Here is a 19,699-nt window from a genome sequence, read left to right on the forward strand (position 1 = left end):
ATCCAATGTTCAAAACCACGAAGCCAGCCACACACCCAACTCATACATCGCAGAACCCACGGCGCAAGCTGCAGACTTGATCTTCTCCCACACCCAAGAACAAAACACACCTATCTTCTCCCAGGCCCATGCAAGCTTGGCCTTGAGCCACCTCCACAGTCGTTCCCAATCGATCAGATACGTAGACCCTGCTGCTGCTGCTCCGAGGCCCACGCCGGCGCAGCAAGCCGCTCCAGCAACACCAGCACTGAAATGGCCGGTTGCTAGAAAGAACCCCAGGGGTCCAGAGATGAACACGCCGCTCATGTTGGCCCAAATGACACCACCTGCTCCGACCGTCGTAGATGCCAGCCCTATGATTGCAGCAAACAATGCCTTCAATGTGTCGAGTCTGCCACGACCACCGCGAGGGTCGTCGCCTTCGGGGATTGAACTCTCTGCTGAGTTAGACGAATCTGAGGACTTCTGGAACTCTGAAATGTCCGTTTCGATTTTCACAAGTTTCTCCTCTTCTTCAACTGTTACTGTGGCATTACCTCGGAAGCACACAGTGTACCTCTGCAGTAAATCGACAATGGCTTTCAGAGCCGGGTAATAAATACCGGGGTCGGGCAGATAGACATGGCTGCCGACCCTATCGTAACCCCAGCGATGGACAGGCACGTTACAATATGTCGATTTCTCGTCGACGAGAAGTTTGCATGGTATGTTACCCCTAATGGCGCCGTAGATTCGAACGGTGAACTCCTTGATGACGGAGGTGACCTGACAGTAGATTGATTCGATGGCAGAGCTGACGACGATGTGAAGTTGCGTGAATTGAGAGCGACGTTTATTGTTGACCTCTTGCTCAATGGTATCTTGGAGTGCGCTCGGTCCGCAGATGAAGATGCGTCGAGCTGGGTGCACAACGGGCGAGTAAGTTAGCGATACGAAGTCTCCCACGAAGATCTTGCAAGTCTTATGAAGGGCGGTGGTTTCTTACCGCATGTCGAGTTAGGCATGCTACGTCTACTGTCCTTCACACGCTGTTCCTGCTTGGGATGGACCACGGCGATCACCAAGGCATCTTCTTGGCTGACCTGGTGTATACACTTTTTCCAGATGACCATAGCATCTGTTTCGTAGGCTTGATCCATGGAGTTTAATGAGCCCCCCGATCGGGTTACATGGCGAGGAACCATCGAGCTGTTCTGGGCCATTGGAGGTGTACGTGTTGGGATCTTTCCCACGAATGTCGGCTTGCCCCTGGACACAGGCTTACCCCGAGATCTGGACGCCTTGGTCATGACTTTGGCGGAAGAATGATGTAGAAGGATGAGTCAAGTGATGCAGGAAGAATAAGAGTGAAGATTCTATCATTATTCCTGGAGAGGACTGCTCGACAGTCCCCTCTTATAGATGACTTCTCAGTGAGCCTTGACCTCGTTGTCGACATGGTGATGGCTTTACTCACTGCGTTGATTCATGTGACGGGTTCTATGATCTAGACCGGCGACAAGACCGCGAGAAGAATACTCAGGTACAGCCGAAGGGCAACCGCGATAGCCACGTCTGGTTTCACAAAGACGGGGATGAAATGCAACTGTTGCGAGAGGGGATTCAAGATCGACCCAGTGAGTACCAGCCGTTTCCTGCTGGGCGGCGCATCGTGCAACCGCGCCCACGTACAGGAAACCGACTTGCATATGAGGGTTTAGGAACGATCCAATCATCGCAGAAGCACGGCGGACATCTCGACGAACCGACCCCACCAAATGTTGCCAAAAATGAGGCTGTATGGCGGACAAGTTGTCTAACTGCTTGCACCGTTACACACAAAAGAACCTGATGTACTCTGTTTTCCTCGACTTCAATGCCCCGGAAACCTGGATATGTGTGGGAAGTTGCACAAACCTTTTGACAGTTCTCTAGACCTCGGACAAGGTCCATCTTCTTGCGACGTTACACCTGGTTGTCATGCATTGGGCACCGAATGATTCGCTCCAATCCCCCTCATCGTACGAGGAGGCACAGGAGGCTCATGGAATGGCTTCGATACAGTACTACCAGGCACCAGAGAATCATCTCATCCAACACCATTCATGGGAGTATGCGGACCAAGTCCTCTCAACTCTCTTGCAGAATGGGACTGCCTTCTTCGAAACACCTCTTTAGTCCGGCAACTATGCAGAGGGTTATCTACCTGTTACCTTGGAAGTGTCTGCCAACCATATGCTTCTCTCCGACGCAAACTTTGAGAGCGAAGTCGGTACATTGGGGTTAGCTGGTCTCAATGTAAACACCTTTCATCAAGTAACAGATATGATGAGTCCTCAGCACCATGACCATCCATACGCTTGGGATCCATTAGAGATGATTCCTCAAGAAGTGAGAGTGGATTGTTCCGCTTTCATGATGCTTGACGACTCCTCTATTATCAATGTTGATTTGCATGGCAATGGCGAGATAGTAACTATTCATGAGAAATCTTCAACATCGAATGACATGATGTTATTTCCAGAAATTTCGGTGTCTTTTGCTGGGCCATCAAATGCTCGGCAGATGAGATTTACTGAGCCGACGGGGAGATGCGAAGACTAACCAATTCCAGATCCCTCCTCCCACCCCTCCCTCCTCTATATTGCAACCGCCAGCAAGTCGAAAGACAATTCGCAGCGCGAAGAAGGTATCCCACTCTGATACGAAATGGAAAGAGCTTCGAAAAGATCACCTCAATCGTCTCTACATCAGGGAGAATCACACCCTGGATGAAGTAGTCTTTGAGTTGGCCACCATCCACAACATCGAGATTGGGTAAGTTGTTCATTAGATATTCTCACACTCCTCTTCGTATAATGAATGAGTCGCTCATCAGACCCATCAGAAAGTCTACTATCGAGAGACGACCCAAGGATTGGCCGGAATTCTCAGAAGACAACGCCAGCCAGCAGCACCAACAAGATGGCGTCTCGCCTCGCCGACGTCCAGCGTCGTCATCGATGTCCTTGAGATCAACCCCGAACTCCCCTTTTGCACAGTTTCCGCTTATCTCTTTGAATATTACAAGTAGACAAGCCGAAGTCGACAGGATGCAAGAGTTATTCTGAGAGCTTTGTCAAGGAGGTTTCTTTGTAATGTTCAGATATTTACCACTCGGAATGAAGGATGCTCTTTTGTCCGCATTGAGAAAGCATTGTACAATCCCATTGTCTCAAGTTCAACTACATTGATGCGCTGGCCATCATCCCTATTACCCTCCCTTGGCTTCTTTGACAGATCCCATAAGACCCATTCCAAGGAAACTACTCGGCAACATACTTGCAAAGAGAGAAAAACAGAAAACAGTCATCTCCTTAGTTTAGTCCGCCATCGGGAAAAAGTCATTAGTACGATATCAAGATAGATAAATGAGACTTGGACGCATGCAATCACCAACACAAACGCAACTCATCATCTTATGCAAAGTCTTCTATTGCGCATCACACTCACACTGCAGTACATACAGCTGGATCGTTAGAAACCTCTCAAATCAAACGCATATCACAATGGACCAACTCAAAAAGCTCACCCGCAAGGTAAAAGCAACCCTCACCGACAGCCCCCCCTCCTCCCCCGAAGAACCCCCTCGATCCTTCTTCAACACAACCCCTCCCCCGCTCCTCCGTCGAGTCTCCAACCGCCTCGCAACAGGCCTCAAAGATCTCAGAGACCGCGGGCCCCCTCCCTCTCCCTCCTTCCGCCCTCCCCAAAATGAATCCTCCAGCAGCCTAGTCCCCATCATCCGAAGCCTATCCCGCCGCGGCGCTGGTGGCGGTAGAACCAGACTGATCCCCCACCTCCCATACCGCATCCCGGACCCGGACCCCATGGCATCCTCTGGCGGCGGAAGAAGCACGAACCCGGGCGCCGTGAACCACATCCGCGATAAGTTTGTCCGGTGGACGCCCCGTCCGGACGGGGAGTACGACGCCCGTTGGAAGGGCGCCTGTATCCCGACGGGCGAGCACGTGGCGAAGATGCTGGAGTGGTATACCCAGCGTGACGTCTACGAGTTTCCCTTCATCGGTACCGTCACGCGGATGAGCTGCGGCGCGACAAACGCGTTCTACTTTGTCGAGTTCGAGCCCAGTTCCAGACCCGTCGGCCAGGGTAAGGCGTCGCCGCTCCCGCGACAGGTGATCCTCAAGCTCAGCCTGCCCGTGTGTCCCCACGAGAAGCTCGAAGCCGAGGTTGCGGCGATGCTGTTTGCCAGGCAAGTATCCCCCGCCGTGGTCCCTCAGATTCTCGTCTTTGACTCCGTCGGTAGGAACCCGCTCGGGTTGGAGTGGGTGATTATGGAAGTGCGCACCGGGTTCCCTTTGCTCAGTGCGTTCGAGGAGAACTACATCCTCGCTGCGCACGATCTAAACATGGCTAAGCAGGATACTGGCTTGGAAGGGTTCGGGGACATATCGCCCGAGACGATGCCGTCCCTGAGCGACGAGGACACGAAGGCCATTGCGAGGGAAGTACAGCTGTTTCTTTCGGAGTTGCAAGGCTCTCTACCGACCATCCCTAAGAACCAGGTGAGTATTGGAAGTCTTCGGATCGACTGGTCAAAGAAAGAGTTCTTCACCGGCCCCATAGTCCATCCTCACTTCTACAGCTCTGACAGATATTGGCAAGTGCGGAATAACGGGCCTTTCAGATACATTGAAGATTACATCGACGCCTACACGTCGGTCTGGGAGCCCGAGTTCATAAGTCATCCCGAAATCAAAATACGGATACGAAAGTTGCGAGAGATTGCCCGGGCAATGGCAAGCCGTGTGAGGTTCAGTGTCCCGAATCCGATCGTGGTCGAAAGTACTGGTGGCAGCGTGGACGGCTGGCCTGTCAGTTTAGTTCATCCTGATCCTCACCCAGGCAACATTCTCTTCAACGGAAACCGGAAATTGGCGAGCATCATGGGTTGGGAAGATGCGGTCTTGATACCAGCGCCGCTGCGCAACCTGCCCGCAGCATTAGATTGGGCGATGCAACTCCACGGAGTGACTGATGCCATTGATCCTATGCAGGTGAATGTGGTTGAGGCTTTGCCCATTCGCAAAGAGCGAGTACTACTGACGCTGCAGGAATGGGCAAAGAGACGTGTCTCCGAGTCACTTGAACCTGTGATGAACTTTCAAGGGGGGATCGATGCCTCTTTCCAAGCATTGAAGATAGCCTGCGAGGAGATGATGCGGCAGAGAAGTATAGATTGGATTGAGCGTGTCCATTCCCAGCTCGTTGGCCAGTCTCACAGGGAAAGGTAGGTCAAGCCTTGTGTGCACAGAAGGCGCGGGTAGGGTAGAAGTTCATAGACAACCCAATATTCTGACAACCATGCAAGAGGTTCTCTCACACCGACGTGCAAAGTGATATGGAGCAAGGGTGTAGATAGCCTCACACTCTGTGAGGAATACTGCGCCCCATCAGTGCAGTCAAATGAACAAGATCGAAGTAGATCTTGGGGGACGGCTGTTAGGAGGAGGTGCTCCGGGGCCCATGCATCCATCACATTGAGGATAAATAAGGCTTGGCAAGGTATCCTTGTGAGTTCGTGGGGCCATCAGCCGCGTGAATCAAAATGGGGGTAATGACAGGGATGGCAATGAAAATGTGGTGGACTGTAAAAAATTGCTTCACCAAGTACCGAGTCCTGAGTCTTGTGACAGTTCATGAAGCTTGGAACAGGGCAGACAAAAGCAAAGCGGCCGTCATGTAGAGGCTTCGGGCCGCTCAAAAGTTAGAAGGGAAATTGCAGGCCGAAGGAAATGAGTTCACGGTTTGGTGATGCAGTGGCGTGCCGAAAGACAGAAGAATGGCGTCACAGGGAGCTGAGATATCCGTGAGGTGCATCGCACTAATGACCGGGCCTTGACGTCATGGATTGCAGGCTGGTGCTTTTTTGGGGGCTGGCCGCTGGTGGTGTGTGTTTGACTGTTTGCCGGTCGATCGCGATTCCCGAGAAGGAGAAGTAGGTATGAAGAAAAAAGGATAGAGGAAGACGCTATGCCATGTGTAGCGTGCTAGGTAGGCCACTAGGGAACAAGAAGATGGCGCGCATCGAGAGGATGCGTGGATGCCAAAAGACAATGATGACAAGAAACCAGATCTTGATAGAAGTGAGATGGGGAGATGGGGGACAGCTGGACGAGCACCTGAGAGCTCACAGACTTGTCATTGACAAACCTGGACTCGGCAGGGCTTGAACACGTCTAGACTAGGCGATTACGTGTCAGTGGCCCGTAGCGGCATCCACCGCGTGACGAATTGGGAGCATTTGACAGCAATAAAGTGACAGAAGGGGAGGTGATCGTTGGACGACGTCGTCTGAGCAAGGCTTGAACGGGTTGCGATGCCGCTGCCAATGTGCCAATGATTGGCAATGCAGAATGCAGAATGCTATGGGTTCAAGGTTAGGTTAGGTTAGGTTTGATGGAGCATTGGAGAGACCTGGAGACTGGAGTCCTGGGACGCGGCGCTTGCCAGATCCTTGCATCAGTTTATTCCGAATGCCGTGATGATCCCGGCCTTGGCGCGTATTGTTTGATGAATGGCAAGTGTGGCGTATTTGGCGAATTGAGCAAGTATTGAGGGATGCCAAATTGTAAAGGCCTAGACGTTCTGTGGCTGTGGAGGAGAAATCATCGAGTGTGGCCGGGGTCGAGTGAGTGTGTGAGTGTGATTGAAACGCAGAGAGCATGCTGATGTTGCAGCCCTCTCGCAGCTCTTGGGATGCTTCGGATGCATCTGGTTGGGAGGACGGTTACATTTTGCGGAAAGGATGAGAATGCATAGGGAATAATCTCCAGAACTGGTGAGACGTTGAGCAAATCATCCGTCAAAAATTGACCAGCGACCATCGTTCAGCGGGAGGCAGAGACATGTTTCTTCCCGGTCATGCTCCTGCCTCCCGTCGTCTTTCTGTTGGTTGGTCAATGGATAATGGCAGGGAAGGAGCAAGGACGGGGAGGGAGGAGGGAAGGAAGGAGGAGGACGGGAAAGGCTAGAACCGAGCTGAAGTGGAGCCAATCAAGCACCATCGGGTTCCCCATGTAGCTTTGTAGCGTTGTACCTCCTTCCGCTGCACGTTCAAAAACCCAAGCGCGGAAAGAGAGAGACGTTTAGCGTGAGAATGCCTGTCGCGTCCAGACCCGCGCTTTCGTTGACATGACGACATGGGCCAACACCACGCCATTCACATCGAGGACACAAAACTTGTTGGAAGTTGCGATGGGTTGCTGAAACAGTCGGAAATCCCATGTGCCTATGTATCGCTACCGCTACCGCTACCGCTGCAGTCTCCTCATGGCCTCCCCCAAGGAAGGCAGCGTGTCGTCTCGATCCAGTCCCAAAGTGGGCAGAGTGGTGTTTGAGACACAACAAATCAACGGGATATTGGACAGGGCCTTGGGCCATCCACACCGGCGCACGCAGCTCGCAGCAGTGCAGCACGCAGCACATCCCTTCTGCATCCCGTCATATCCTGGCGCACATCACCAAGTCAGGTCGTTCAAAGATGCCAGAGCCCAATTAGCGATTCGCGAGGTCGACGGACGGTTTGTTCCACAGCTGTCTATCTAGCCTGAATGGCACCTGATGGGGGAATAGGGAAGATGATAGTGGGATAGAGGCTATCTAGCATCCTGGGGATCGGGACTTGGGAGAAAGACAGTCACCACATCCAAGCACAGCAGGGAGACTCTACGGTGATACGAGGCATTGACGTGAATAGCGTCCGAATAGTCGAGCTATCCACCGTTGACAATTTCAGACAGCGCCTACCTAGCACCAAACTCTCCTAGGTGATCTGATATCCGTACCGGTAGTGCGACAGAGATCCCATCACGAGGGGAGGCTGGGAAACGGTTGTCTGAGAAGCACCCGCCCGGACGCTTGTACTTTGTACTGTACATGTACCAACTTTCCGTGCTCCCTATGATCTATCCACCAACCTGCCTGACCTACATCGGACCATTTTGCAACAATAAAGGAACCCGACAGTCGCGAACAGCGGCGGCTGTGTGGTGCGGAAGTTGGCAGGAGTCTAGACCGTATTGTTCAAAAGTCTGCATCACCTACAGGATAGCCCGGAGACGTGTTGCCGGAGATGTGTCTACTGTCTAGTCACTCCAGACCCAATGCGTCGATGCTGGTGGTGTGTTGCTTGGTGAGAGAATCGAACAGGGTGAAAAACTATCGACGATGTTCGCTGTGCTCTGCGATGGACGATGAACGATGTCGAGATGTTGTCTGTCACCCAGACTGCGCAAAACGCACCAGGTGGGACCGCTAAGAAAGTGGGTGCGAATCTCCCCAGGCCACTAATGCGAATAGGAGACGTGCTAAAAAATGCCAGTGCTTCGCCAGCTGGAACTCAGTCACCTCAATCTGGCGCTCCAATTGCTTGGTACTTGGCCCAGCCGAGGCGAAGCAGGGGCATACGCATAGGGGCTGGATTTCTGAAGCAAGCACCTTCGCAAGCAAGGCAGGGGCAGGCAGGTTCAGCTGTGGTTGACCTCGCTTCTTTCCCCTAGGATTTTGTAGGTATTCACCGGCTGTGCATGCGCGGAAAAGATACATTGTCCTCAGGCAAAGAAGGTACCGATCTAAGGTACCTAAGGTAGGTACTCACCTGAGGTGGTCTGAAGTTCTGACGGGTGCGGGAAGGTACCTACCTGCCTCCCTCCACCCAGGATCACAGCACGCACCTACCTGCCAAAGTTGCCGATGACGTAGTGCATCAAATTCCTGCCCCCTTCCTTCACGTCACCGTCACCATCGCCGAGTTCCACGACCAGACGGGCAGGCAGGACCATCTGGGGCACCCACAAACACCAATCTTTTGCTAGCAGGGCCACGGAAGGCACGCAGGGCAGGTACCTTGTAGCGGCTATCCGTAGACACAACTATTCATCCAAGGGGAGGAAGGAACCATTGTGAACCGGGCTGGAAGGACCAAGCTCCCACTGCACCTGCACCTGCCTTCTCCTAATTGGAAAGTACCGGGCCCGCCTCCTGCTGGCTAAATCACCGTAGTGAGGTGGGCGAACGCCTGCCACGCGCGTTGCTTTGCCGCCTCCCTTCCAAATATTCGTTGGCCCAGTTTCATTCTGACGCAGGCCTTTTTTTTTTTTTTTTTTATCAATCCTTACCAGGTTCTGTTCCCTGGATACACGACGCCAGAAAGAAGGTATAAACACCTCCTCGCCTACAGTGCCCCCTTCTTACAGACCTCTTCCTTTTCTTCCTCATCGATACGATACCTCTTCCTGATTCACCCTTTTTGAACAGGAACACAATCTTGGCGATTCTCATTATACCCAATTTCCCTGTGATACCCCCCCTCCGAAATACCCAATACCACGAATTCCCTTTTTTGTCCTGTACACCACTACCGATAATCACCCTACCTCATCTCAACACCTCCCAAAACAGAATTCAACAAGCAGTTTTCATTGCGCGATAGCTACGATACCCCCATCATGTCAGCAAACGTCAACAAGCCGACGGACCTCAAGCAGAAGGAGGCCGACGTCAACCGCAAGCTTCAGCTCTATGGCATCCTCTCCGCTTTCCAGGCTGGCAAGGTTCCTTCGGTACGTCGATGCCGGCATGGCGGCAAGGACCCACGCGGCCCCCGCCGGGCTGATCCCAGACCCGCAACCCTACATCATTGCATGATACTGACGTGGTCCTTCGCAACAGAATGACCAAATCGATGTTGCTCTGAACATTTTCTTGGCCTCCAAGGCTCTCTCAAACCCTCCCGAGAAGCTCTCCCCCGAGGGCCGCGCACTGATCGCCGATGCGCGTGAAGTTGTCATCCAAGCCAAGAACCTTTTGTTGTCCAAGAACCAGGGCAACTTGATCCAAGACTTTATCTGGCAGACTGAGCAATTCGACCCCAAGGTTGTGGACGTTCCTGGTGCCCCTGTCAACAAGGAAGTCGCTCAGCAGCATGGCGACAAGGCGCTAGAGGGTCTGCGGACCCTGGGAACTTTGCTCATCACCAACGGACAGTTCCGCAAGCTCCGTGAGTTAAACAGCGATTTCTTCCCCATTAGTCACAGTCTAAGATCATTCAGTCAAGGATGCCACCGTCCTTCTCCGGGACATGGCTGGCGATGCCGCTACCAACGCTGCCCAGCGTGTTCGTCCCTCCGGTGAAGCCCTTCAGGACATGGATCGCCCTGCTGAGGACAACACTTGGCACGACGCCCCCGACTTCTCCAAGGAGAACTTCAAGAAGCAAGCTCAGGGTGTCTACAAGGGCTCTCCTGCCGATGATGCTCGGGAGGTTCTCGCCGCAGGCACTCAGGCTGCTCACCCCAACGGATCGCAGAATCCCAATGACCTGGCTGCGACTGCCGCTCGCGATCAGCAGCAGGGTACCAACTCGGGTGTGAATGCCCAGGGTGGCATCAACGCTGCCCGCGACGTCATCCAGAAGAAGTACAACGAGAACGTCGATGGCGAGACCAAGGAGCAAGCACGTCAGCGCAAGGAGGAGTACCTTCGCCGTTCCAAGGAGTACTTCAACAAGAAGATGCCCCAGGAGCGCAAGGACCAGACTATCTGGCGTCTGAAGAAGATGGTGCTTGAGTGCCAGCAGCACCCCGATTACGCCCAGGCCATTGAGACTCTTCTCAACCTCGCCGAGGAGTACGCTGGCCACTCCCGCACTCTGGCACAAGGTGGAACTGGTACCGTCAAGGACGCCCGTGCCGGCCTCGCTCAGGCCGAGTCTGATCTCAAGACGCTGATCGAGCGGTTCGCCAACGGCACCTCGTCCGAGGATCTCTTCGAGTCGATCAACCAGATCTACCGCGATGCTGACAACGATCGCGAGCTGAAGGACTGGTTCAAGGCTATGGACCGATACGTCCGCCGCTGCCTTCTCGAGCAAGGATACATCCTGGACGAGGACTCCAACCAGGAATGGAACCACCTTTACGACCATGGTCGTTACTTGCTTCGCGAGAAATATCGCGCTCACACCGACCGTGTCTTTGACGAGATCAAGTTCTTGATTGACCAGTTTGATCAGGACCCTCTCAACAAGCGCTTCGGTCTAGCCGTCCAGAAGCTCTTTACCGATCTGGGCAATGACGAGAACGGCAAGCCTACTTTCAAGCCTCACTTGCTGAAGGATCTCTCAGAGGTTATCATTCCCGGCATCTTCGAGAATGTCGCCTACATCCCGGTCCCGCGTCTCGAGTACAGCGACCCCCAGTTCGATGCTGTCATTGAGAACCTTGTCCTCGAGTCTGACAACTTCATGCCCAACGTTCTCGAGATTAACAGCGAGAACTACTTCCTTTGGGGACGCAAGAAGATCGCCAACAAGCACAAGCAATCCTTTGAGGTGAAGGTTGCTGGTGTCCAGCTTGATCTTCGCGACGTCAGCTACCACGTCAAGCGCAAGCAGGGCTTCCCCTCCATCACTGACACTGGTGTCGCCGACATTCTTCTCGCTGGCGATGGCTTCTCTTTCAAGATGAAGCTCTCCTCTGCCGATAAGAGTGACAGACAGAACTTCTTCAAGGTTGACAAGGTTGATGTCGACATCAAGCACATGAGCATCAAGCTGAAGCAGTCTAAGCACAAGCTTCTGTTTGGTCTCTTCAAGCCCATCATGCTCAAGGTCCTTCGCCCTGCTCTGCAGAAGGCTGTCGAGAAGGCCATCAAGGACCAGGCCACTCAGCTCGACGGCATCATGTACCAGGTCAAGCAGGAGGCTGATCGTGCCCTCGATGAGGCTCGCTCCAACCCCGAGAACACTCCCAACATCTACAACCGGTATGCCACCGCTATGCAGAAGCGCGCTCTCCAGGCCAAGCAGAAGGCGGACGAGGTCACTGCCGACAAGAAGGTCAACTACGCCATCACCAAGGAGGATTCCATCTTCCCCAACATTCACCTGCCTGGAGGTATCAGCTCCAAGGCCACTGAGTACAAGGAGCTGGCTCGCAAGGGTGAGCGCTGGGAGAGCCCTGTCTTCGCCATTGGCAAGGCAAATAAGTCTACCGACATCCCCGATGCTCCTCGCATCGAGCGCAAGAAGCACGGTCTTCCCACTCAGCAGGGACAGTATGCTCCTCACGCCCCTGGCCAGGTCAACGGTGGTGACTTGAACACCATCCCCACTTCCGGCTACCCTACCTCCAGCTATGACGCCCACCCCAATGGCGGTCTTAACGGCACTGTCAACACTCTTTCTACCCCTGCTCACGTCAGTGGATACTAAGCGTAGACATTAATTCTTTCCTTTTGTGGCAGACGTGGATCAAATGATGAGTTGACGGCAAACGAAAAGGCTTATACCCGGATGGAGAATTCAGTATGGGTCAACAGACGGCGGAAGCTTAATGATGCAGTCCCTTAGTAATAATTCTTCTTTAGCTCAATTGCAATGGTTTCAATCAAGATCCTATTATAATAGCCTTGCCTTCTTGTTAGAAGTGAAAACCTTCCTGCATTGTGGAAACTGTGCAAGTGCCCAGTGATCTGGATGTCGCAGTTCATGCACCTAAATCAACCCCGCCAAGCTTAAAGCGTCGTCCAACCCATGTCAGTCGGCACAAGCGCGCCGTTGATGGTGTTCATCCCACCAGAACATAAGTTCACCACCGTCTTTGACACCTGATCCAGCGGCGACCATCCCAGATCCCAGCCGCCCTTGGCAGGGTTACCTTGGCAGGTGTTGAAAGTTGACACCACTGTTGCAGGAGTTTCGTTAGCAATCAGTACACATGATAGTATATGAGTGCTTGATAGGAGATGGCGTCTTACCCATGGCAAGGCCTTCGGGGTGGAACTCTTTGATGTGTTCCTCGTCCCTGGCCATGTTGGTCATCATGGGACCGGGCATGATGGCTAGGCACCGGATGCCCTTTGGGCCGTAAAAGGCTGCTGTGCTTCGCGTCAGGCCGACGGTGCCGTGTTTGGAGGCCGTGTAGGCGACGCCTTTGTTGTTTTCGTGGTTAGCTGGACGTTTATTTGGATACGAGATTCTTGTCTCATGGTCCATTCATTACAGAATATAGATTCTTCCACCTCTTTCCATGAAGATATGGTGGTTGGGATGAGGTGGAATAAGATAAGGTGAGATGGAAAGATGGCACTCACCTGCTCTCGCGCCGTGAACCCCCGCAGCACTGATAACATTCAAAATCACGCCCCTCTGCCCGTCGATAGGCTCCTGCTTCAAGAACTGCTGGATCGCGCGCTGCGAGGTGACGAAGCTACCCGTCATGTTGACGAGGATCTGGCGGTCCCACATGTCCATGGGGCATTCGCCCGTCGGGTGCATCAGGTCCGAGATGCCGGCGTTGTTGACGAGGACGTCGAGGCGGCGTGCGCCTTCGTCTCCTCCGCCGCCGTCGATCCAGGACGAGATTGCGGCGGAGACGGAGGCCGGGTCGGTGATGTCTGCTTTCACGGGGTGGAGACGGGCGCGGAGATCCGGGGCGTCGTCGAACTTGGAGGGAAGAGAGGCGAGGGAGGCGTCGGAGACGTCGAGGGCTAGCACTGTTGCGTTTGCGGCGAGGAAGTGGCGGGTTAGGGAGAGGCCTAGGCCTGAGGCTGCGCCTGTGATGAGGACTGTTTTTGAGGTGTAGTCTGTGGACATGTTTTAAAACTTCTATCTGATAATATGGGTTGACGATACGAGGGTGTTTTACAAGATCTTTAACGGGAACGAAATTCACCAGGAGAGAGAGTGAAGAAGGGTCGTCTTGATTGAGATTATATACACGAGTAGTTCATTATGGTCCTCGTACTGACGGGCTTTTGATAGATCATATGCTGAGAGACTGAACGCCTCTGGGGCATGAAGCATCGACGTCCCGCCTGCATCACAAAGAGAATCCGATACCGAGAACGATGGAGGGTACGACGCGCAGGTGAGAAGCGACGGGTTGAGTCTTGTATACCAATGCTATATCGACAGGAACATATGCACGACCTGCAGCAATGCAACCAACCTTTCTGGTGGGGGCATGTTCAGTTGGCGGGATGTTGATAGTCCCCGAATCCAACCTCCGCATCGCGCGCATCGCATTGCTCGGATTCAAGGTTGCTGACAGGCTGGATATTTCCGATGCGTAGGTTGGAGTACTCCGTACAAGATTGAAAGACAGGGTTTGGTGGTTTGGGGAATTATCAGACGTACACAGGAGACCCTTATTGGGGGGCTGAGGCGTGACGAAGCGGGACGAGGAACCGGAATAACTTCGTAGTAATTCTCCCCCGCATTATCCATGCATACACGGATCCCGGGGACCACGGGAGAGCTACACGCGGGAGGGATGGTGATGGATTGGATGGGATACACGTATTCGATGTAACCTCGGTGCACAAGAGGAAGCCTCCGCGATGGGGGGCAATATTACGTTGTGAAGACAATCTGAGCGTGACTTCAATCGCAAGTCTGCTGCGCGTACAATTACAGGTGTCCTTCTACCCGGACAACATCTTTATTACCATCAAGCTAGTCTTGCTCAATTGCTCGCCTGCAGCTGGTTCGGATCCGTCTGCTTGCTCTTTATCCCTGCCAACCCCGTCTGCCGATTCGCGTCCCGCCCCGTCGTGTTCTCCAGATTCCGCTCGCTCGAGGGTTTAGGTCCCAGGCCGGGCGTGATGGAAGGACCGCCGCGGGTGACGGAGTCCGCGACGCCTGCGGCGCGGTCTGGGGCGCCGGTCAGGAAGGCGAAGGTGCCGCCCAGTGCTGCGGCGGCGCCGAGGACGAGGTAGAGTGCACTTCTGCGAGACCAATTGCGTTAGTTATGTGGACACCAAGCAATGGCTTGAAGCGAAGCAGTCATGAAAGATGAGGGGAAGCTTTACCTGTTGCTTATTTCATCTGGCTTGGTTCCGACTTTGGGGTTTGATGGGGACGGAGTCGGGCGTGACGGCGCTGAACCGCTCGGGTTGATGGGGTTTGGTGCTGGGGGCTCCTTGACGGCGTAGCCCCGGCGGGGTGCAAGTTGTGCGGAGGTGCGGAGGGTGGGGTTTCGGAGGGCCGATTGAAGACGGAGAGCTCTTGATGATGACATGATGGGCAACTTGACTGTATTTGTGCGGTTTACGAGAGCAATGGTGTACCGTAGATGATGAGGTTTGAAGATTTTTGAACTTCACGATAATTCTTCCGATACTAGGTATGACAGATGCTTGGTTTTGCATCCCTTGGATCGCAATGTGGATTTGCGGTGTTATATGACAGTGGCGCGACATGGCGTTTTCGAGGTGCTCGGTTATGACGAGCGATGATGTCGATGATGCACCTTTCCGGGGCCCATTTGTAAGGAGGTAGGTGCGTTCATCTTACTGCCAGCATCAGACGGTCTCAAAGCTCACGACCCAGGCACAAGTCTTTGCATTCCAACGCAGTTCCAACGCAGGAACTCGTCCAATGATGCATTGAGCTAGGTCGATGATTCATCAATGTTGACGATGTACCTTGCGGGTGGGGATATCGAAATGTTAGCCCCTGGCAAGATCTGCAGTAGCCTAAGACCCTGAGCTGTCGCGGAACCAGCCGTCTGCTCTCAACTTCCTCTGCCTCCTTTGACCCTTCCAATGAGTTACCAGCCCCATTACATAGTAAGAGGGCAGGTAGGTAGTCCATATGGACCAAACTCGCCCAACCCATCTAGCCTTGATCCTGTCCTATCCTCCCTGTGGGCACACACCCACGTCTACCGATTCCTCAACGCTGCGTGGATCCCGTCATACGTCCAATTCAACCTCATCCGATCCAGCTGCGCCTGCGCCGACATATCCGTCACGTGCCTCGAGTTCTGCTGCACCTGCGACGCGCGCGGCCTGCGCACCGAGTCCCACGTTCGCAGCGCCGACGCGATGCTCTCGGGGTTTTCGGCGCTGACACTCTCATGGAGAAGCAGCCGTAACCCTTCGGCGTCCTCGATGGCCTACGTCGCGCCCTGGCCTTGGAACGGCGTCATCGGGTGCGCTGCGTCGCCGACGAGGACGGCGCGGCCGCGGGTGTAGGTTGGGAGCGGGTCTGCGTCTTTGACTTTGTAGAGGTGGATGTTTTGGGCGTTTCTTGATGTGCTTGGTGTGAGCGACTCTCGCTTTATGTGGCTGATTGATTGTGAGGTGACGATGGAGGGATACGACTCACTTCATAATCTCCAGCATCCACGACGCAAAGTCGAAAAAGTGATCCAGCATCTCCTCTGCGCTTCCCTCTGCGTTCCAAGACGTGATGCTCTCCACCGAGAGCATGGCATCGGGGATCCTCGCCACGACGTTGAGTAGCGTCATATCACGGCAGGGATAAAAGATGATATTGCGGTGTGTCTCGTCGTCGGCCGTCATCATGTTGAGAAAGTTGCTGTTGGACGGGTCTATCGCCGCCGGGTACCCTCCCAGGATATCCCTCGCCTTCTCAAGCGGGAACGTGAAGCGGTAGAGTGAGGCACCCGGTGATACCATATGAGACGGCCCGCCGATGACAGCTTGTCGGACGAGGGAGTGGATGCCATCTGCGCCTAAGCATACCCGTCAATCCCTGGATACTTGTGCAACAAGTCTGATGTATTCCCATGCATGTGTGCAGTCTTACCAACAATCACATCAGCTGTAACCTCCGCTCCATCCTTCAGCTTCACCTTGCCCTCCTCAACATCAACACCAACAACCTGGATCCCCTCCACAACCCTAGCCGGCGGTCCTGAAATCCCCAATTTGGCCGCGTCCCCCGTCGTGAGCCTCAACAGCTCGTCCCGCAAGTCGCCGCGGTGCATCAGCAGCCACTCGCTCCCAAACGGCTCCGATACGCCCGTCATCTCCCGTAACAGATTCCCCTGCTTATCGTACGTCCTCGAGCCGGCGCAGATTGTGGCCTTGACGTTTTCGGGGCTGAATTGAAAGGCCTTTTTGAGCATCTTTGTGCCGTTGGGACCGAGACCGATGCCGGCGCCGCGGTCCGGGGCGGAGCCGGAGGCGGAGGAGGAGGAGGTTGGATCATCGCGGTCGTAGACTGTCACGTCATGTTTTTGCCGGAGGACGGCGGCGGCGGAGAGGCCTGCTATGCCGCCGCCTATGACTACAACCCGTAGCTTGTTGCTCGTCATTATCTCTGTTTCGCTTCTATTTCCTCTGTTTCGCTGGGTGACATCGCGCTCTCGATGCGACGTTGAGAGATGAGCATGTGAGTTTCCATCACTACAGCTGGAAAGATCTGTTCAGTCACAGCGGTAATGATTTCCTAATCTAACCGGCCCAAGCAGGAAACCTTTCTGCTGAGCACACTTTGGCAGAGTTTTGCTTGCTGAGACATCAAATGAAATTCTATTCATAGTCGCGGTTTTGCCTTTTGTTCTTGGCCTGATGTTTTGCCGAGAGGGATGACAAAGGTTATTGAGGAATTGCGATGCTCGAACTTGGTAAGAAAACTCAAATGGGGCCAGAGTTTGGCTCGAGGAGCGAATGAGAAATAAGCCCGATGAAGCTCTTCTTGTTCCATACGCGCAAGGCCCTTGTCGTGTTTCTGGTTGCTGAAATGAAGGGAACCTCGGATCCGGCCCAAAGTTGGTGATGTCAATTTCTGGTCTGAAGGATGCTAGTGGTATGCTGTATCAGGGATCATATTCCGCCCGATCGGGAGCCGGCGCGGGCTAAACGTGTGCTGTCTGTGGGAGTTCGACCTCCGGCTCTTCATCTCTGGGTAACAGAAATCGACCGCTAAGCTGAATGATGGAGTTTCTGGTAATTGAGAAATATTTCGAAAATTTACATATTTCAAGAGGGCGAAATGATTGGATCGAAAGAGAAGTGAACGCCCTCTCAGTCTAGGACAATTACTCATGTCCGTCTTCTTTGTCACGTGTTCTTCGACAATCTCGATGTCAACAAATAAGAAAGAGATGCTGCCTTCTTGCCAAAATGAACAATAAGAGAGAATTCAAATGCTTAGACATCAAGGTACTCGAAGAAACGGTCAGAGCAGTAAGCCGGACACCTTTCCCCCCGCTTCGGGCCGTCTTAGCAGACCCACTTTCGCGCTCCGACTCGGCGTTCGTCGGAGGGCGAGGCACACAGCGCACCACGCCAGTCAGGGGGAAGGTCTCGGCCCCGGTTTTGGGCGTATCGGAGGAATATGCGCCGCAGGATTGGTCATCTTTCTAAAGTGGCTTTCCAATGCCGCATGCTGCATTCTCGCAAGCGTCACCACTCCGATCCTCCCTGGCTAGATCGGTACTCTCTCAGCCGCGGACTTTTACATCGGGCGCGTCACGATGATTGTGAAACTCCGCTGCGTCGTGGAGAATGAGTGTATTTGACATGAGTTGATATCTCGAATTTCGAAGGTGTAGTTTCTGTATGTATCACTCATCCTTCTGTAGTAGCACATCATCATCTAAACTATTACCTTGATCAAACGGCAACATTGACAATGGCACGAGCAATTCTGGTTTGCGGCGCGACTGGAAAGCAGGGCGGCGCAGTCATCAACCACCTCGTTGAACAGAATGCCGACTTTGAGATCCTCGCCGTCACCCGCGACGCAACCTCCGGCTCCGCCCAGCGTCTCTTGAAAAAGTCGTCCAAAATCCGCCTGGTTCAGGGTAACTTGGCCGATCCGACTGCGCTCTTCAAGACTGCGCAAGATGTCGCCTCGTCTCCCATCTGGGGAGTGTTCAGTGTTCAGGTAACTACAAACTCTCACTTCGCAATTCCTGGGTTCTTCTTTCCTTCTGAGACGATAATGCCTGATACTGATGTGCATCCAGGTCCCAATGGGCTTCGGCCAAGGCGGAGGCGGCGAGCTAGGCCAAGGCAAAGCCCTCGTCGACGCATCCCTCAAAGCAGGCGTCAAATTCTTCGTCTACACCTCCGTCGAGCGTCACGGCGCAGACAACGCCACCAACGTGCCTCACTTTGCCCACAAGCACGAGATCGAGCAGCACCTCTTCAACAAGTCCAAGGGCACGAACATGGAGTGGGCTGTCCTTCGCCCTGTGGCTTTCATGGACAACCTCACGGACAACCTCTTTGGGCGAGTGTTTACCACATCGTGGCGGATGGCGGTCAAGCAGAAGCCGCTGCAGCTCATTGCCGTCAGCGACATTGGCTACTTTGGCGCCGAGGCGTTTCTTCACCCCGAGAAGTACAAGGGCCGCGGGGTCTCGCTTGCGGGCGACGATTTGACGATTGAGCAGTTTGCTGCGGTGTTCAAGAGGCATACGGGCCAGGAGCTGCCTGGGACGTATAGGATCTTGTGTTGGCTGATCATGACGATGGTGAAGGACTTTGGCTACATGTTTAAGTGGTTTTACGATGTTGGGTATGATGTTGACATTGCGGCGCTGAGAAAGGAGTATCCTGGGCTGAAGGACTTTGAGACTTGGCTGAAGACGGAGAGCGAGTACGCAGGTGGTATTCGGTCTTGAGGAGGGCGTTTGGAATTAGGCCACAGCTGTGTCCCGGGTAGAGGAAGGCAAGAGTCATTGTAGTAATACGGCTTATATCGTAATAATCGAAGAGAAACGTTGTACATGGAATTTCAACGACGAAGGATGCATCGAGCTGGACAGCGCGAAAGGCTGGCATCGGCTCTTTAAGCAGACTTAACCATCGTTTTGTATTTATTTGCAATCATATCCAAAGTTATGCTCAATGCTCAATAAAGAAAAGCCTACATTTCCTGCACATTTTCCAG

At 53.6% G+C, this 19,699-nt stretch overlaps 7 protein-coding genes across 7 annotated transcripts; 3 read left to right on the plus strand and 4 right to left on the minus strand.

Moving 5' to 3' along the window:
* Positions 1–9: 9 nt before the first annotated feature.
* Positions 10–1,139, minus strand: HER10_EVM0000830 (uncharacterized protein; the record flags this gene model as incomplete). Its single annotated transcript, XM_035470598.1, has 2 exons — positions 10–899; positions 986–1,139. 2 exons carry the CDS (start codon positions 1,137–1,139, stop codon positions 10–12), a joined length of 1,044 nt encoding a protein of 347 aa, XP_035327554.1.
* A 2,388-nt stretch (positions 1,140–3,527) lies between these two features.
* Positions 3,528–5,535, plus strand: HER10_EVM0006382 (uncharacterized protein; the record flags this gene model as incomplete). Its single annotated transcript, XM_035475968.1, has 2 exons — positions 3,528–4,725; positions 4,765–5,535. 2 exons carry the CDS (start codon positions 3,528–3,530, stop codon positions 5,274–5,276), a joined length of 1,710 nt encoding a protein of 569 aa, XP_035328086.1. The 3' UTR covers positions 5,277–5,535.
* Positions 5,536–8,980: 3,445 nt separating this feature from the next.
* HER10_EVM0009135 (uncharacterized protein) lies at positions 8,981–13,975 on the plus strand. Its single transcript, XM_035478634.1, has 3 exons — positions 8,981–9,605; positions 9,715–10,042; positions 10,095–13,975. The coding sequence occupies exons 1-3, from the start codon at positions 9,492–9,494 to the stop codon at positions 12,254–12,256; spliced, it is 2,604 nt and encodes an 867-aa protein (XP_035328322.1). The 5' UTR covers positions 8,981–9,491; the 3' UTR covers positions 12,257–13,975.
* On the minus strand, positions 12,559–13,639 carry HER10_EVM0013453 (bacilysin biosynthesis oxidoreductase bacC; the record flags this gene model as incomplete). Its single annotated transcript, XM_035482809.1, has 3 exons — positions 12,559–12,728; positions 12,802–12,975; positions 13,138–13,639. 3 exons carry the CDS (start codon positions 13,637–13,639, stop codon positions 12,559–12,561), a joined length of 846 nt encoding a protein of 281 aa, XP_035328707.1.
* A 413-nt stretch (positions 13,976–14,388) lies between the features above and the next one.
* Positions 14,389–15,185, minus strand: HER10_EVM0006603 (uncharacterized protein). Its single transcript, XM_035476184.1, has 2 exons — positions 14,857–15,185; positions 14,389–14,772 (listed from the first exon to the last, which is right to left on the minus strand). Exons 1-2 carry the CDS (start codon positions 15,063–15,065, stop codon positions 14,511–14,513), a joined length of 471 nt encoding a protein of 156 aa, XP_035328114.1. The 5' UTR covers positions 15,066–15,185; the 3' UTR covers positions 14,389–14,510.
* Positions 15,186–15,534: 349 nt separating this feature from the next.
* HER10_EVM0002159 (uncharacterized protein) lies at positions 15,535–17,911 on the minus strand. Its single transcript, XM_035471884.1, has 3 exons — positions 16,601–17,911; positions 16,157–16,526; positions 15,535–16,077 (listed from the first exon to the last, which is right to left on the minus strand). Exons 1-3 carry the CDS (start codon positions 17,109–17,111, stop codon positions 15,945–15,947), a joined length of 1,014 nt encoding a protein of 337 aa, XP_035327664.1. The 5' UTR covers positions 17,112–17,911; the 3' UTR covers positions 15,535–15,944.
* A 306-nt stretch (positions 17,912–18,217) lies between these two features.
* Positions 18,218–19,528, plus strand: HER10_EVM0002615 (NmrA-like family protein). The gene is made up of 2 exons (XM_035472321.1): positions 18,218–18,688; positions 18,771–19,528. The coding sequence occupies exons 1-2, from the start codon at positions 18,434–18,436 to the stop codon at positions 19,428–19,430; spliced, it is 915 nt and encodes a 304-aa protein (XP_035327708.1). The 5' UTR covers positions 18,218–18,433; the 3' UTR covers positions 19,431–19,528.
* The last annotated feature ends 171 nt before the right edge of the window (positions 19,529–19,699 follow it).

This window comes from Colletotrichum scovillei (assembly GCF_011075155.1).
Source record: "Colletotrichum scovillei strain TJNH1 chromosome Unknown Contig00010, whole genome shotgun sequence".
In the NCBI taxonomy this organism is placed as follows: domain Eukaryota; kingdom Fungi; phylum Ascomycota; class Sordariomycetes; order Glomerellales; family Glomerellaceae; genus Colletotrichum; species Colletotrichum scovillei.

What these genes read in the sequence shown, in the direction of transcription:
- HER10_EVM0002615 (XM_035472321.1), top strand. Translation starts at nt 18,434, where the DNA reads ATGGCACGAGCAATTCTGGTTTGCGGCGCGACTGGAAAGCAGGGCGGC. An exon ending in GGGGAGTGTTCAGTGTTCAG is followed by an intron (nt 18,689 to 18,770) that starts GTAACTACAAAC and finishes ATGTGCATCCAG; the next exon opens with GTCCCAATGGGCTTCGGCCA.
- HER10_EVM0006603 (XM_035476184.1), bottom strand. Translation starts at nt 15,065, where the DNA reads ATGTCATCATCAAGAGCTCTCCGTCTTCAATCGGCCCTCCGAAACCCC. An exon ending in CCAGATGAAATAAGCAACAG is followed by an intron (nt 14,773 to 14,856) that starts GTAAAGCTTCCC and finishes TTGGTCTCGCAG; the next exon opens with AAGTGCACTCTACCTCGTCC.
- HER10_EVM0002159 (XM_035471884.1), bottom strand. Translation starts at nt 17,111, where the DNA reads ATGACGAGCAACAAGCTACGGGTTGTAGTCATAGGCGGCGGCATAGCA. An exon ending in TACAGCTGATGTGATTGTTG is followed by an intron (nt 16,527 to 16,600) that starts GTAAGACTGCAC and finishes GGGTATGCTTAG; the next exon opens with GCGCAGATGGCATCCACTCC. An exon ending in TGGATGCTGGAGATTATGAA is followed by an intron (nt 16,078 to 16,156) that starts GTGAGTCGTATC and finishes AAGCACATCAAG; the next exon opens with AAACGCCCAAAACATCCACC.
- HER10_EVM0009135 (XM_035478634.1), top strand. Translation starts at nt 9,492, where the DNA reads ATGTCAGCAAACGTCAACAAGCCGACGGACCTCAAGCAGAAGGAGGCC. An exon ending in AGGCTGGCAAGGTTCCTTCG is followed by an intron (nt 9,606 to 9,714) that starts GTACGTCGATGC and finishes CCTTCGCAACAG; the next exon opens with AATGACCAAATCGATGTTGC. An exon ending in CGGACAGTTCCGCAAGCTCC is followed by an intron (nt 10,043 to 10,094) that starts GTGAGTTAAACA and finishes AAGATCATTCAG; the next exon opens with TCAAGGATGCCACCGTCCTT.